Source organism: Bombina bombina, chromosome 8, assembly GCF_027579735.1.
Source record: "Bombina bombina isolate aBomBom1 chromosome 8, aBomBom1.pri, whole genome shotgun sequence".
Classification (NCBI taxonomy): domain Eukaryota; kingdom Metazoa; phylum Chordata; class Amphibia; order Anura; family Bombinatoridae; genus Bombina; species Bombina bombina.
In genome coordinates, this window is record NC_069506.1 from 157,809,194 (window position 1) to 157,822,544 (window position 13,351).

The 13,351-nt window shown below is 35.9% G+C and overlaps 1 protein-coding gene across 1 annotated transcript in view; it reads right to left on the minus strand.

Annotated features, from left to right (window-relative positions):
• Positions 1-11,851, minus strand: part of CACNG7 (calcium voltage-gated channel auxiliary subunit gamma 7) — a 100,050-nt gene extending 88,199 nt beyond the window's left edge. Inside the window, exon 1 of the mRNA XM_053689929.1 lies at positions 11,656-11,851. Coding sequence (XP_053545904.1) covers positions 11,656-11,851 — 196 coding nt within the window. The remainder of the gene's footprint in view (positions 1-11,655) is intronic.
• Positions 11,852-13,351: the final 1,500 nt, after the last annotated feature.

The following is a 13,351-nucleotide window of genomic DNA, read 5'->3' on the forward strand; positions in this document are numbered from 1 at the left end:
GGGCTTTTCTTAAAAGAGCTAAATGCCCTTTTCAGGGCAATGCAAAAGAGCTAAATGCCCTTTTAAGGGCAATGCCCATACAAATGCCCTTTTCAGGGCAATTTGTAGCTTAGGTTTTTGTTAGTTAGGTTTTTTATTTTGGGGGGTTGGTTGGGTGGTGGATTTTACTGTTGGAGGTTCTTTGTATTCTTTTTACAGGTAAAAGAGCTGTTTAACTTAGGGCAATGTAATACAAAAGGCCCCTTTAAAGGCTACTGGTAGTTTATTGTAGGCTAGGTTTTTTTTATTTTGGGGGAGTTTTTTTATTTTTATAGGGCTATTAGATTAGGTGTAATTCTTTTTTACTTTTGATAATTTCGTTTGTTATTTTTCGTAATTTAGTGTTTGTTATTTTTTTCTAATTTAGTCTTTTTTATTTTATGTAATTCGATAGTTTGTGATTTTTAGAGTAGTGTTAGGATTTTGTTAAGATGTATTTTAGTTTTCTTTAATTGGTAGTTAGTTTAATTTTAGTTTAATAGTTATATTAGTTTAATTGTAAGTTTAAACTTAGTTTTTTTTTAATTTGACAGGTAAGTTTTAATTTAATTTAAGATAGAGGTTAATAATTTTTATTAGTGGCGGCGATATCGGAGCGGCAGATTAGGGGTTAATAAATTTAATATAGTGTTTGCGATGCAGGAAGGCCTCGGTTTAGGGATTAATATGTAGTTTATGTGTGGTTAGTGTACTTTGTGACACTTTAGTTATGAGTTTTATGCAACAGTTTTGTTGTGTAAAACTCCTAATGCTTTTATATTGTGAAACGGATCTTGTCGGTATAGGGTAGAACACAAGCTTTTTAGCCTCACCGCAAAACTCGTAATGGCTGCGCTATGGAAGTCCCATTAAAAAAACATATTTTTTACGAGTGGGGGACTGACGTTGCGTTACTGGCTAAAATGCTTGTTGTACAGCTATACCGACAAGATTTGTAATGGCTGCGGTGCTGTTTTAACGCTGAAATTATCATTTTTTTCAGCGTTAAAACACAAACGCAAAGCTTGTAATCTAGGTGTTTGTCATTAGATGTATTTAGATGAATAGTACATCCAAGTATAAGGTTTGATACCTGATATTTTTTGTATAAATGAAATGTGTTTAGAAACAAAGACTCAATGCAAATGTTTTTCCCTTTACAATAAAACTAAAGCTTCCGCTAATGTTAAGAATTTCACTTTAAAAAAATCAAACATTTTGGAACAATGAAATTCATTTAGTCAGGTTTTTCTTACCAGGTCCCCATAAGTATATAAAAGTGAAACCTATCAATTAAAAAATAAAACAAATCAATCTCCCAAGTTGGTTGCATTGCTGGATAGCATCATAATCATATAAAAAAAAACTAAACTTGCATACTTATATATACACAGATTAAAAACATCACAAGCATATTAAAAGCATTTTCTTTCTTTCTTTTTTTTCCTTTATTTATTTCTTAACCAGCAGCTATTTTAAATGTTTATCACAGACAGATAAACACACTGGCACTTAATTTTAATTAACATAGCCATTAGTGTTTCTCCCCCACACCATGACTCCTGCACTGTAATTCATTGCCCCTAATTTATGCCATCCACAAGGAGACCCTATCCATGAGACCTTCTCATCTGAACCCCCCCAAGCACAATATACCACCAACCCCAATGAAGAATAAAAACCTCCAGAAATGACAGATGATTATCAAGATGGATGCTCTTATTTCTTATCTTCCGCCTCTTCTAGCCATGCCCCTAACAATACTCATGTGTATTAATATTGATCAAAATGTATAGTTGTTTTAATCCTTGATTGGTTAAATAATCAACCAATCAGGGCTAAAGATCCAAGCTACATGTCAGAATTATAATATTTAGTCTGATCTTAAATCCCATGTATATGTCATTTGGAGCTGGAATATAACAATATTAGGTACCCTGGATAGATGAGACTGAAAATTAGGAAATTAGTGTGAATGAAAAAACAAAAGCACACTTTCCAATAGTGATTAGTAGGATCAAAAGAAGGGTCAACTGTGTCAAATTAGAATGAAGAAACAACCAATTAGCACTAAAATCAGGAATAAGATAAAAGCCTTTGCACAAGGGCTTCTAGTGTTTGTTGCACTGAGTGGTTACATGAAGGAGGGGGTCTTAGGGCCTTGCCTTTATTGATAGAGATACTATATAGGTGGGGTTACAATTAGGGATGGGCGAATTTTTCTAAAAATTCGAAATTTAAAACGAATTTTGATACATTCGTTCGTTCAAATCGAATTTCAAATGTTTATATAACATTCTAACATTCTATTTTCGAATTTTCATTTTCGAATTTTTCAATAATATTCGAAAATATTCGTTCGAATAATAGAATGTTTAGCTATGTATTCATTCAATTTCGAAATGTAATATTCGAATTCGAATGTGACATTTGAATTTGAAATAGTATTTCTAGTCTACAACTGTGTTTAATAAATGTAATATTCTAATTCGAATGCTACATTCGAATTCGAATGTCACATTCGAATTTGAAATAGTATTTCTAGTCTAATACTGTGTTTTAAATGTGATATTCGATTTGAATGTGATATTCGATTCGAATGTGAAATTGAAAATAGTATTTCTTGTCTAATACTGTGTTTTATAAATGTAATATTCAAATTAGAATGTAACATTCGAATTCGAATGTCAAATTCAAATTCGAATGTTACATTCGAAAACTGTAAATAACATTTGAAAATCGAATTTTTAAGAACATTCGTTCTTATCAACATTCTATTATGTAAATTGAATTTCTACAATAACATTCGTTCTAACATTCGAATTTGGATATAAACACATTCGCCCATCACTAGTTACAATGCTGTAGAGACAGTGAATAACAGTTATGGGGAAGACAAGTCATTGTGGTGTAGGGATGTTTGGGGATTATTTTTTAAACTTCTTATTTGTTTGGTGGGTTTTCAATGGTTAAAGGTTTAATTTAGATTGAGAGGTGGCAGTTTTAATTTGGGTAACAGATTATTGAAGATAAGGTACAATTGCAGGGGGTATTGTGTTGATGGGTTCACATTTAGTCAATGAGGGTCATTCAGTGGTGGGGGTTTAATGTCAATATCTTTATATCAGCAGAATGTCTGTCAAACTATAGCTTAATAACAATTAGTCAAGTAATATTGCTCCAAACCAGTGCTGTTTTGATGCTGATATTGTTTTTTATAGACACTTAACCTGCGAATACATATTGCTTGAAAAAATGTTTTTAGCTTCTAGTTCAGGCTCTAAGAAATCCAGTGTAGTCAGTTGCAGCATAGTTAGTTTATCTAATATGAAATCAAGTAGAGGAATTGATTATGAAGTATTGTTAGCATCGAGAATTCAGTCAGGTCCTTGAAACCTCTCTAGATTATTACAAAGCAGGAGGCCCTTCACAATCAATAATGTAAACTTTTTAATCAACACCTCAAGCCAGCTTTTATACTTGACCTTCTTTCTAATTTTGTCTCATTTTCCTTAATACAAGTTTGTCACATGTTAAAGGTCAAGTTATAGCCCATAAATAGCAATGCATTATACAAACAACAACATTAAAGTACAGTATATTCATATATTTACCAAATGTGTTTAAGGTATGAGACATACATTTTATGATTATTGTCAATAAGCAATAAAAATTATGCAAAAAAAAAAAACAAGCTGTAAGTAAAACACATTTAAGACATTATAAGTGAACACGTCAATTTATATTATCAATAATCTAAATAACAATCGGCTAGATTACGAGTTTTGCGTTAGAGGCTATGCGGTGCTAACAAGCAGTTTTCTCTCACTGCTCACTTACCTACAGCGCTGGTATTACAGGTTTTTATAAACCCGGCGTTAATAGGCAAGAAGTGAGCGTCAAGCAAAATTTTGCTCCTTACCGCACTCCAATACCAGCGCTGCTTAAGCCAGCGGTGAGCTGGTTGTACGTGCTCGTGCACGATTTCCCCATAGGAATCAACAGGGAGAGCCGGCTGAGAAAAAGTCTAACACCTGCAATAAAGCAGCTTAAAACTCAGTAACGCAGCCCTATTGATTCCTATGGGGAAATAAAATTTATGTTTACACCCAACACCCTAACATGAACCCCAAGTATAAACACCCCTAATCTTACACTTATTAACCCCTAATCTGCCGCCCCCGACATCGCCAACACCTGCATTATATTTATTAACCCCTAATCTGCCGCCCCCGACATCGCCCCCACCAACATTATACTTATGAACCCCTAATCTGCTGCCCCCAACATCACCAACACCTACATTATATTTATTAAACCTTAATCTTCCGCCCACAATGTCGCCGCAACCTACCTACACTTATTATGCCCTAATCTGCCACCCCCAATGTTGCCGCCACTTTAATAAACATATTAACCCCTAAACTGCTGCACTCAGGCCTCGCAAACATTAGTTAAATATTATTAACCCCTAATCTGCCATCCCTAACATCGCCGCCACATACCTACATTTATTAACCCCTAAAATACCGCCCCCCAACGTCGCCGACCACTATACTAAATGTATTAACCCCTAAACCTAAGTCTAACCCTAACCCTAACACCCCCTAACTTAAATATAATTACAATAAATCTAAAAAAAAAATACTATCATTACCTAAATAATTCATATTTAAAACTAAATACTTACCTGTAAAATAAACCCTAAGATAGATACAATATAACTAATAGTTACTATCGCCTAGATTTAGAGTTCTGCGTTAGCCGTCAAAACCAGCGTTAAGGGCTCCTAACACTGGTTTTGGCCGCCAGCTGGTATTTAGAGTCAGTCAGGAAAGGGTCTAACGCTCACTTTCCAGCCGTGACTTTTCCATACCGCAGATCCCCTTACGCCAATTGCGTATCCTATCTTTTCAATGGGATCTTTCTAACGCTGGTATTTAGAGTCTTGGCTGAAGTAAGCGTTAGAACTCTAACGACAAAACTCCAGCCACCGAAAAAAGTCAGGAGTTAAGAGCTTTATGGGATAACGCCGGTTTATAAAGCTCTTAACTACTGTGCTCTAAAGTACACTAACACCCATAAACTACCTAAGTACCCCTAAACCAAGGTCCCCCCACATCGCCGTCACTCTAATACATTTTTTTAACCCCTAACCTGCTGATCGCACACCGCCGCCACGTTATCCCTATGTACCCCTATTCTGCTGCCCCTAATATCGCCGACACCTACATTATATTTATTAACCCCTAATCTGCCCCCCCAACGTCGCCGCTACCTACCTACACTTATTAACCCCTAATCTGCCGACCGGACCTCGCCGCTACTCTAATAAATGTATTAACCCCTAAAGCTAAGTCTAACCCTAACACCCCCCTAAGTTAAATATAATTATTATCTAACAAAATAAATTAACTCTTATTAAATAAATTATTCCTATTTAAAACTAAATACTTACCTGTAAAATAAACCCTAATATAGCTACAATATAACAAATAATTATAATGTAGCTATTTTAGGATTTATATTTATTTTACAGGCAACTTTGTATTTATTTTAACTAGGTACAATAGTTATTAAATAGTTAAGAACTATTTAATAGCTACCTAGTTAAAATAATTACAAAATGACCTGTAAAATAAATCCTAACCTAAGTTACAATTAAACCTAACACTACACTATCAATAAATTAATTAAATAAATTAACTAAACTACCTACAATTACCTACAATTAAATCAACTAAACTAAATTACAAAAAAAACAAACACTAAATTACAAAAAATAAAAATAGATTACAAGAATTTTAAACTAATTACACCTACTCTAAGCCCCCTAAAAAATTAACGAAGCCCCCCAAAATAAAAAAATGCCCTACCCTATTCTAAAATAAAAAGTTAACAGCTCTATTACCTTACCAGCCCTTAAAAGGGCATTTTGCAGGGCATGCCCCAAAGAAATCAGCTCTTTTGCCTGTAAAAAAAACATACAATACCCCCCCAAACATTACAACCCACCACCCACATACCCCTAATCTAACCCACCCAAACCCCCTTAAAAAACCTAACACTAAGCCCCTGAAGATCTTCCTACCTTATCTTCACCCAGCCGGGTATCACCGATCCGTCCAGAAGAGGGTCCGAAGTCTTCATCCTATCCGGGCAGAAGAGCTCCTCCAGAGGGTCCGAAGTCTTCATCCTATCCGGGCAGAAGAGGACATCCGGACCGGCAGACATCTTCATCCATGCGGCGTCTTCTATCTTCTTCCATCCGGCGTGGAGCGGGACCATCTTGAAGCAGCTGACGCGAAGCCATCCTTCTTCACCGACAGACTAACGACGAATGAAGGTTCCTTTAAATGACGTCATCCAAGATGTCGTCTCTCGAATTCCGATTGGCTGATAGGATTCTATCAGCCAATCGGAATTAAGGTAGGAAAAATCTGATTGGCTGATTGAATCAGCCAATCAGATTCAAGTTCAATCCGATTGGCTGATCCAATCAGCCTATCAGCCAATTGGAATTCGAGGGACGCCATCTTGGATGACGTCATTTAAAGGAACCTTCATTTGTCGTTAGTCCATCGGTGAAGACGGATGGCTCTGCGTCGGCTGCTTCAAGATGGTCCCGCTCCGCGCCGGATGGAAGAAGATAGAAGATGCCGCATGGATGAAGATGTCTGCCGGTCCGGATGTCCTCTTCTGCCCGGATAGGATGAAGGCTTGGACCCTCTGGAGGAGCTCTTCTGCCCGGATAGGATGAAGACTTCGGACCCTCTTCTGGATGGATCGGTGATACCCGGCTGGGTGAAGATAAGGTAGGAAGATCTTCAGGGGCTTAGTGTTAGGTTTTTAAAGGGGGTTTGGGTGGGTTAGATTAGGGGTATGTGGGTGGTGGGTTGTAATGTTGGGGGGGTATTGTATGTTTTTTTTTTACAGGCAAAAGAGCTGATTTCTTTGGGGCATGCCCCGCAAAATGCCCTTTTAAGGGCTGGTAAGGTAATAGAGCTGTTAACTTTTTATTTTAGAATAGGGTAGGGCATTTTTTTATTTTGGGGGGCTTTGTTATTTTTTTAGGGGGCTCAGAGTAGGTGTAATTAGTTTAAAATTCTTGTAATCTTTTTTTATTTTTGTAATTTAGTGTTTGTTTTTTTTTGTAATTTAGTTTAGTTGATTTAATTGTAGGTAATTGTAGGTAGTTTAGTTAATTTATTTAATTAATTAATTTATTGATAGTGTAGTGTTAGGTTTAATTGTAACTTAGGTTAGGATTTATTTTACAGGTAATTTTGTAATTATTTTAACTAGGTAGCTATTAAATAGTTATGAACTATTTAATAGCTATTGTACCTAGTTAAAATAAATACAAAGTTGCCTGTAAAATAAATATAAATCCTAAAATAGCTACAATATAATTATTAGTTATATTATAGCTATATTAGGGTTTATTTTACAGGTAAGTATTTAGCTTTAAATAGGAATAATTTATTTAATAAGAGTTAATTTATTTTGTTAGATAAAAATTATATTTAACTTAGGGGGGGTGTTAGTGTTAGGGTTTCGACTTAGCTTTAGGGGTTAATACATTTATTAGAGTAGCGGCGAGGTCCGGTCGGCAGATTAGGGGTTAATAAGTGTAAGTAAAGTAGCGGCGATGTTGGGGGGGCAGATTAAGGGTTAATAAATATAATATAGGTGTTGGCGATGTTGTAGGCAGCAGATTAGGGGTACATAGGGATAATGTAGGTTGCAGCGGTGTCCGGAGCGGCAGATTAGGGGTTAATAATAATATGCAGGGGTCAGCGATAGTGGGGTCGGCAGATTAGGGGTTAATAAGTGTAAGGTTAGGGGTGTTTCGACTCGGGGTACATGTTAGAGTGTTAGGTGCAGACTTAGGAAGTGTTTCCCCATAGGAAACAATGGGGTTGCATTAGGAGCTGAACGCTGCTTTTTTGCAGGTGTTAGTTTTTTTTTCAGCTCAAACTGCCCCATTGTTTCCTATGGGGAAATCGTGCACGAGCACGTTTTTTAAGCTGGCCGCGTCCGTAAGCAACTCTGGTATTTAGAGTTGAAGTCGCGGTAAATTATGCTCTACACTCCCTTTTTGGAGCCTAACGCAGCCCTTCTGAGAACTCTAAATACCAGTGGTATTTAAAAGGTGCGGGGGGAAAAAACACGCTTAGCTAATGCACCCCTTTGGCTGCAAAACTCTAAATCTAGCCGATTGTATCTTAGGGTTTATTTTTATTTTACTGGCAAGTTTGTATTTATTTTAACTAGGTAGAATAGTTATTAAATAGTTATTAACTATTTAATAACTACCTAGCTAAAATAAATACAAAAGTACTTGTAAAATAAAACCTAACCTAAGTTACAATAATACCTAACACTACACTATAATTAAATAAATTAACTAAATTAACAACAATTAAATAAATTAAATTAGCTAAAGTACACAAAACCCCCCACTAAATTACAGAAAATAATAAACAAATTTCAAGATATTTAAACTAATTACACCTAATCTAATGGCCCTATCAAAATAAAAAAAAGCCCTACCAAAATAAAAAAAACCTAGCCTAAACTAAACTACCAATAGCCCTTAAAAGGGCCTTTTGCTGGACATTGCCCCAAAGTAATCAGCTCTTTTACCTGAAAAAAAAAATACAAACAACCCACCAACTGTAAAACCCACCACCCACACAACCATCCCCCCAAATAAAATACTATCTAAAAAAACCTAAGCTCCTCATTGCCCTGAAAAGGACATTTGGATGGGCATTGCCCTTAAATGGGCAGTTAGCTCTTTTGCTGCCCAAACCCTAATCTAAAAAATAAAACCCACCCAATACACCCTTAAAAAACCTAACACTAACCCCCTGAAGATCGACTTACTGTTCTAAAGACCGGACATCCATCCTCAAGGAAGCGGGAGAAGTCTTCATCTAACCGAGCTGAAGTCATCAACGAAGCCAGGAGAAGTCTTCATCCAAGCCGGGCGAAGTGGTCCTCCAGACGGGCAGAAGTCTTCATCCATCCGACGCGGAGCTGGTCCATCTTAAAGACATCCGACGTGGAGCATCCTCTACAAACGAAGTTTTCTTACTAAATGACGGTTCCTTTAAGTGACGTCATCCAAGATGGCTTCCCTTAGATTCCGATTGGCTGATAGAATTCTATCAGCCAATCGGAATTAAGGTAGAAAAAATCAATAGGAAGTTAAATCCTATTGGCTGATCCAATCAGCCAATAGGATTGAGCTTGCATTCTATTGGCTGATTGGAACAGCCAATAGCATGCAAGATCTATCCTATTGGCTGATTGCATCAGCCAATAGGATTTTTTCTACCATAATTCCGATTGGCTGATAGAATTCTATCAGTCAATCGGAATCTAAGGGACTCCATCTTGGATGACGTCACTTAAAGGAACAGTCATTCAGTAAGAAGACTTCATTTGAAAACGATGCTCCGTGTCGGATGTCTTGAAGATGGACCCGCTCCTCGTCGGATAGATGAAGATAGAAGATGCTGTCTGGATGAAGACTTCTGCCCATCTGGGGGACCACTTCCCCCGGCTTGGAAAAAGACTTCTCCCGGTTTCGTTGAGGACTTCGGCCCGGTTGGATGAAGACTTCTGCCGCTTCCTTGAGGATGGATGTCCGGTCTTCAGAACAGTAAGTCGATATTCAGGGGGTTAGTGTTAGGTTTTTTTAAGGGTTTATTGGGTGGGTTTTATTTTTTAGATTAGGGTTTGGGCCGCAAAAGAGCTAACTGCCCTTTTAAGGGCAAAGCCCATCCAAATGCCCTTTTCAGGGCAATGGGGAGCTTAGGGTTTTTTAGATAGTATTTTATTTGGGTAGTTGGTTGTGTGGGTGGTGGGTTTTACTGTTGGGGGTTGTTTTTATTTTTTTTACAGGTAAAAGAGCTGATTACTTTGGGGCAATGCCCTGCAAAAAGCCCTTTTAAGGGCTATTGATAGTTTAGTTTAAGCTAGGGTTTTTTTATTTTGGGGGGGCTTTTTTATTTTGATAGGGCTATTAGATTAGGTGTAATTAGTTTAAATATCTTGTAATTTGTTTATTATTTTCTGTAATTTAGTGTGTTTTTTTGTACTTTAGCTAATTTAATTTAATTTATTTAATTGTTTTTAATGTAATTAATTTATTTAATTGTAGGGTTAGGTTAGGTGTTATTGTAACTTTGGTTAGGTTTTATTTTACAGGTACTTTTGTATTTATTTTAGCTAGGTAGTTATTAAATAGTTAATAACTATTTAATAACTATTCTACCTAGTTAAAATAAATACAAACTTGCCTGTAAAATAAAAATAAACCCTAAGCTAGATACAATGTAAATATTAGTTATATTGTAGCTAGCTTAGGGATTATTTTATAGGTAAGTATTTAGTTTTAAATAGGAATTATTTAGGCAATAATATTAATTTTTATTTAGATTTATTGTAATTATATTTAGGTTAGGGGGTGTTAGGGTTAGACTTAGGTTTAGGGGTTAATACATTTAATATAGTGGCGGCGACGGGGGCGGCAGATTAGGGGTTAATAAGTGTAGGTAGGTGGCGGTGATGTTAGGGACGGCAAATTAGGGGTTAATATTATTTAACTAGTGTTTACGAGGCCGGAGTGTGGCGGTTTAGGGGTTAATATGTTTATTATAGTTGCGACGATGTCCGGAGCAGCAGATTAGGGGTTACAATTTTTATTATAGTGTTTGCGATGCCGGAGGGCCTCGGTTTAGGGGTTAATAGGTAGTTTATGGGTGTTAGTGTACTTTTTAGCACTTTAGTTATGAGTTTTATGTTACGGCGTTGTACCATAAAACTCTTAACTACTGACTTTTAAATGTGTTAGGGATCTTGGAGGTAGAGGGTGTACTGCTCACTTTTTGGCCTCCCAGGATAGACTTGTAAAATCAGCGCTATGGAAGTCCGATAGAAAAAGACTTTACGAAGTTTACGTAAGTCATTTTGCGGTAAGGTCAAAGAAGTGTGCTGTGCCCCTAAACCTGCAAGACTCATAATAGCAGCGTGAGGGAAAAAGCAGCGTTAGGACCTGTTAACGCTGCTTTTTTCAGCCTAACGCACAACTCGTAATCAAGCCGAGTATATATTAAATTTTACAAGTTAATCTTTTTAAACTTTAGAAACAGATCAACAACAGTATAGGATTAATAAAATACAAAAAAAATCATCTGACCTTTACAATAATAATAATATATTTTTTTAAAAAATTAATACATATAAATAGCTATGAATAAATTGCACAAACTTAAAGGGACATAAAACCCAAAAATGTTCTTTCATGTTTCAGATAGAGAATACAATTTTAAACAGCATTTCAATTTACCTCTATTATCTAATTTGCTTCATTCTTTAGATAAACTTTGTTGGAGAAATAGCAATGCACATGGGTGAGCCAATCACATGAGGCATCAATGTACAGAATCCAATCAGCAGCTACTGAGCCTATTTAGATATGCTTTTCAACAAATTATATCAAAATAATTAAGCAAATTAGATAATAGAAGTAAATTGGAAAGTTGTTTAAAATCACATAATCCTTCTAAATCATGAAATAAAAAAATGTGTGTTTCACATTTTATAGAATATAATGTGCCTTACCAGCTACAAAACACACTCTCCAAAGTCCGGCATGAAGAGCCATTTTTACTTCAGTTGTCTGGTTCTGAGGCAGAACAATTCCCTCTTCCATGTAAAGCCAGTAATCAGTACTAACCGCTATGCCCACTAGAAGGAGACCACACGCTCCAAAGACACTACTGAGTAGGGTCAGTGCCCGGCTGCTGCAATTACTCATTCTAGGACGCAGGGAGAGTCCGATCGATAATGATTCACAGTTACCTACAGAGCAAGAGAAAATGAAAACATTATTAGCAATAATGACTTAGACAAGAGAAGGATTTGAATTATCTGCAAGTATAAAGTTACGCTTTTGTGATTCAAATAAAGCATACCTTGTTAAAAAAGTAAACATTAAAGGGATACTAACCCCAATTTTTTTCTTTCATGATTCAGATATAGCATGCATTTTAAAGCAATTTTCTAATTTACTCCTATTATCAATTTTTCTTTGTTCTCATGTTATCTTGATTTGAAAAAGCAGTAATGAAAGGTTAGGAGCCGGACCATTTTTATTTCAGCACCTGGGTAGCGCTTGCTGATTGGTTTGCTACATTTAGCCACAAATCAGCAAGTACCCAGGTGCTGAACAAAAAATGGGCTGGCTCTAAAGCTTACAGAACTGCTTTTTAGAATCAAGATAGCATGAGAACAAAGAAGAAAAATTGATAATAGGAGTAAATTAGAAAGTTGCTTAAAATCTCATGCTCTATCTGAATCATAAAAGAAAAAAATTGGGTTTAGTATCCCTTTAATTTTACAATTGATATTTTTTACTAAATGTGCCTCTTTCCATGAGAACCTAACTAGATAAACTTAGGAGAATTATAGAATCATGAAACCCAAAAGATGTATTTTATATTTCATGATTCAGATACAGAAAAGAAATTTAAAACAGTTTCCAGTTTTTTATATTTTCAAATTTGATTGCTGTTATTGTATTCTTTGTTAAAGAGCATACTTAGGTAGGTAGAAAACACGTGTCTGGAGAACTATAGGACAGCAATTTGTGGAAACTGCTGCCATGTAGTGTTCTTGCAAATTTATAACATAGTTAAAAGTAAATTGCTACCATACAGTGCTTTAAACACGTGCACACTCCTGAGCTTACCTACCTGCTTTTCAACAAACTAACAGCTAATTTTCTAGTTTTTTGAGCGCTATAGGGATTTTAACGACTGCCACAAAAGCGGCGTTATTTCACCTCCCTATAGCGCTGCTATTACAAGTTTTAAAAAAGCAGGCTTGTGTGGGCGATATGGTTGCGTTGAGCTCCATACTGCATCAAAATCAAGCGATGATGTCGCTGCCACTATACTAAAGTTATTAACCCCTAAACCTCTGGCCTCCCACATCACTACCACTAAATAAATCCATTAACCCCTAAACCTAACCCTAATGTAACCCTAACCCTAACGTAACCCTAAGCCTAACACCCCCTAACTTTAACATAATTAAAATACAGCTAAAGTTACAATTATTAACTAAATAATAACTATTTAAAACTAAATACAAACTTACCTGTAAAATAAAACCTAAGCTAGCTACAATATAACTAATATTTATATTGTAGCTAGCTTAGCTTTTATTTTTATTTCACAGGTAAGTTTGTATTTATTTTAACTAGGTAGACTAGTTAGTAAATAGTTATAAACTATTTATTAACTACCTAGTTAAA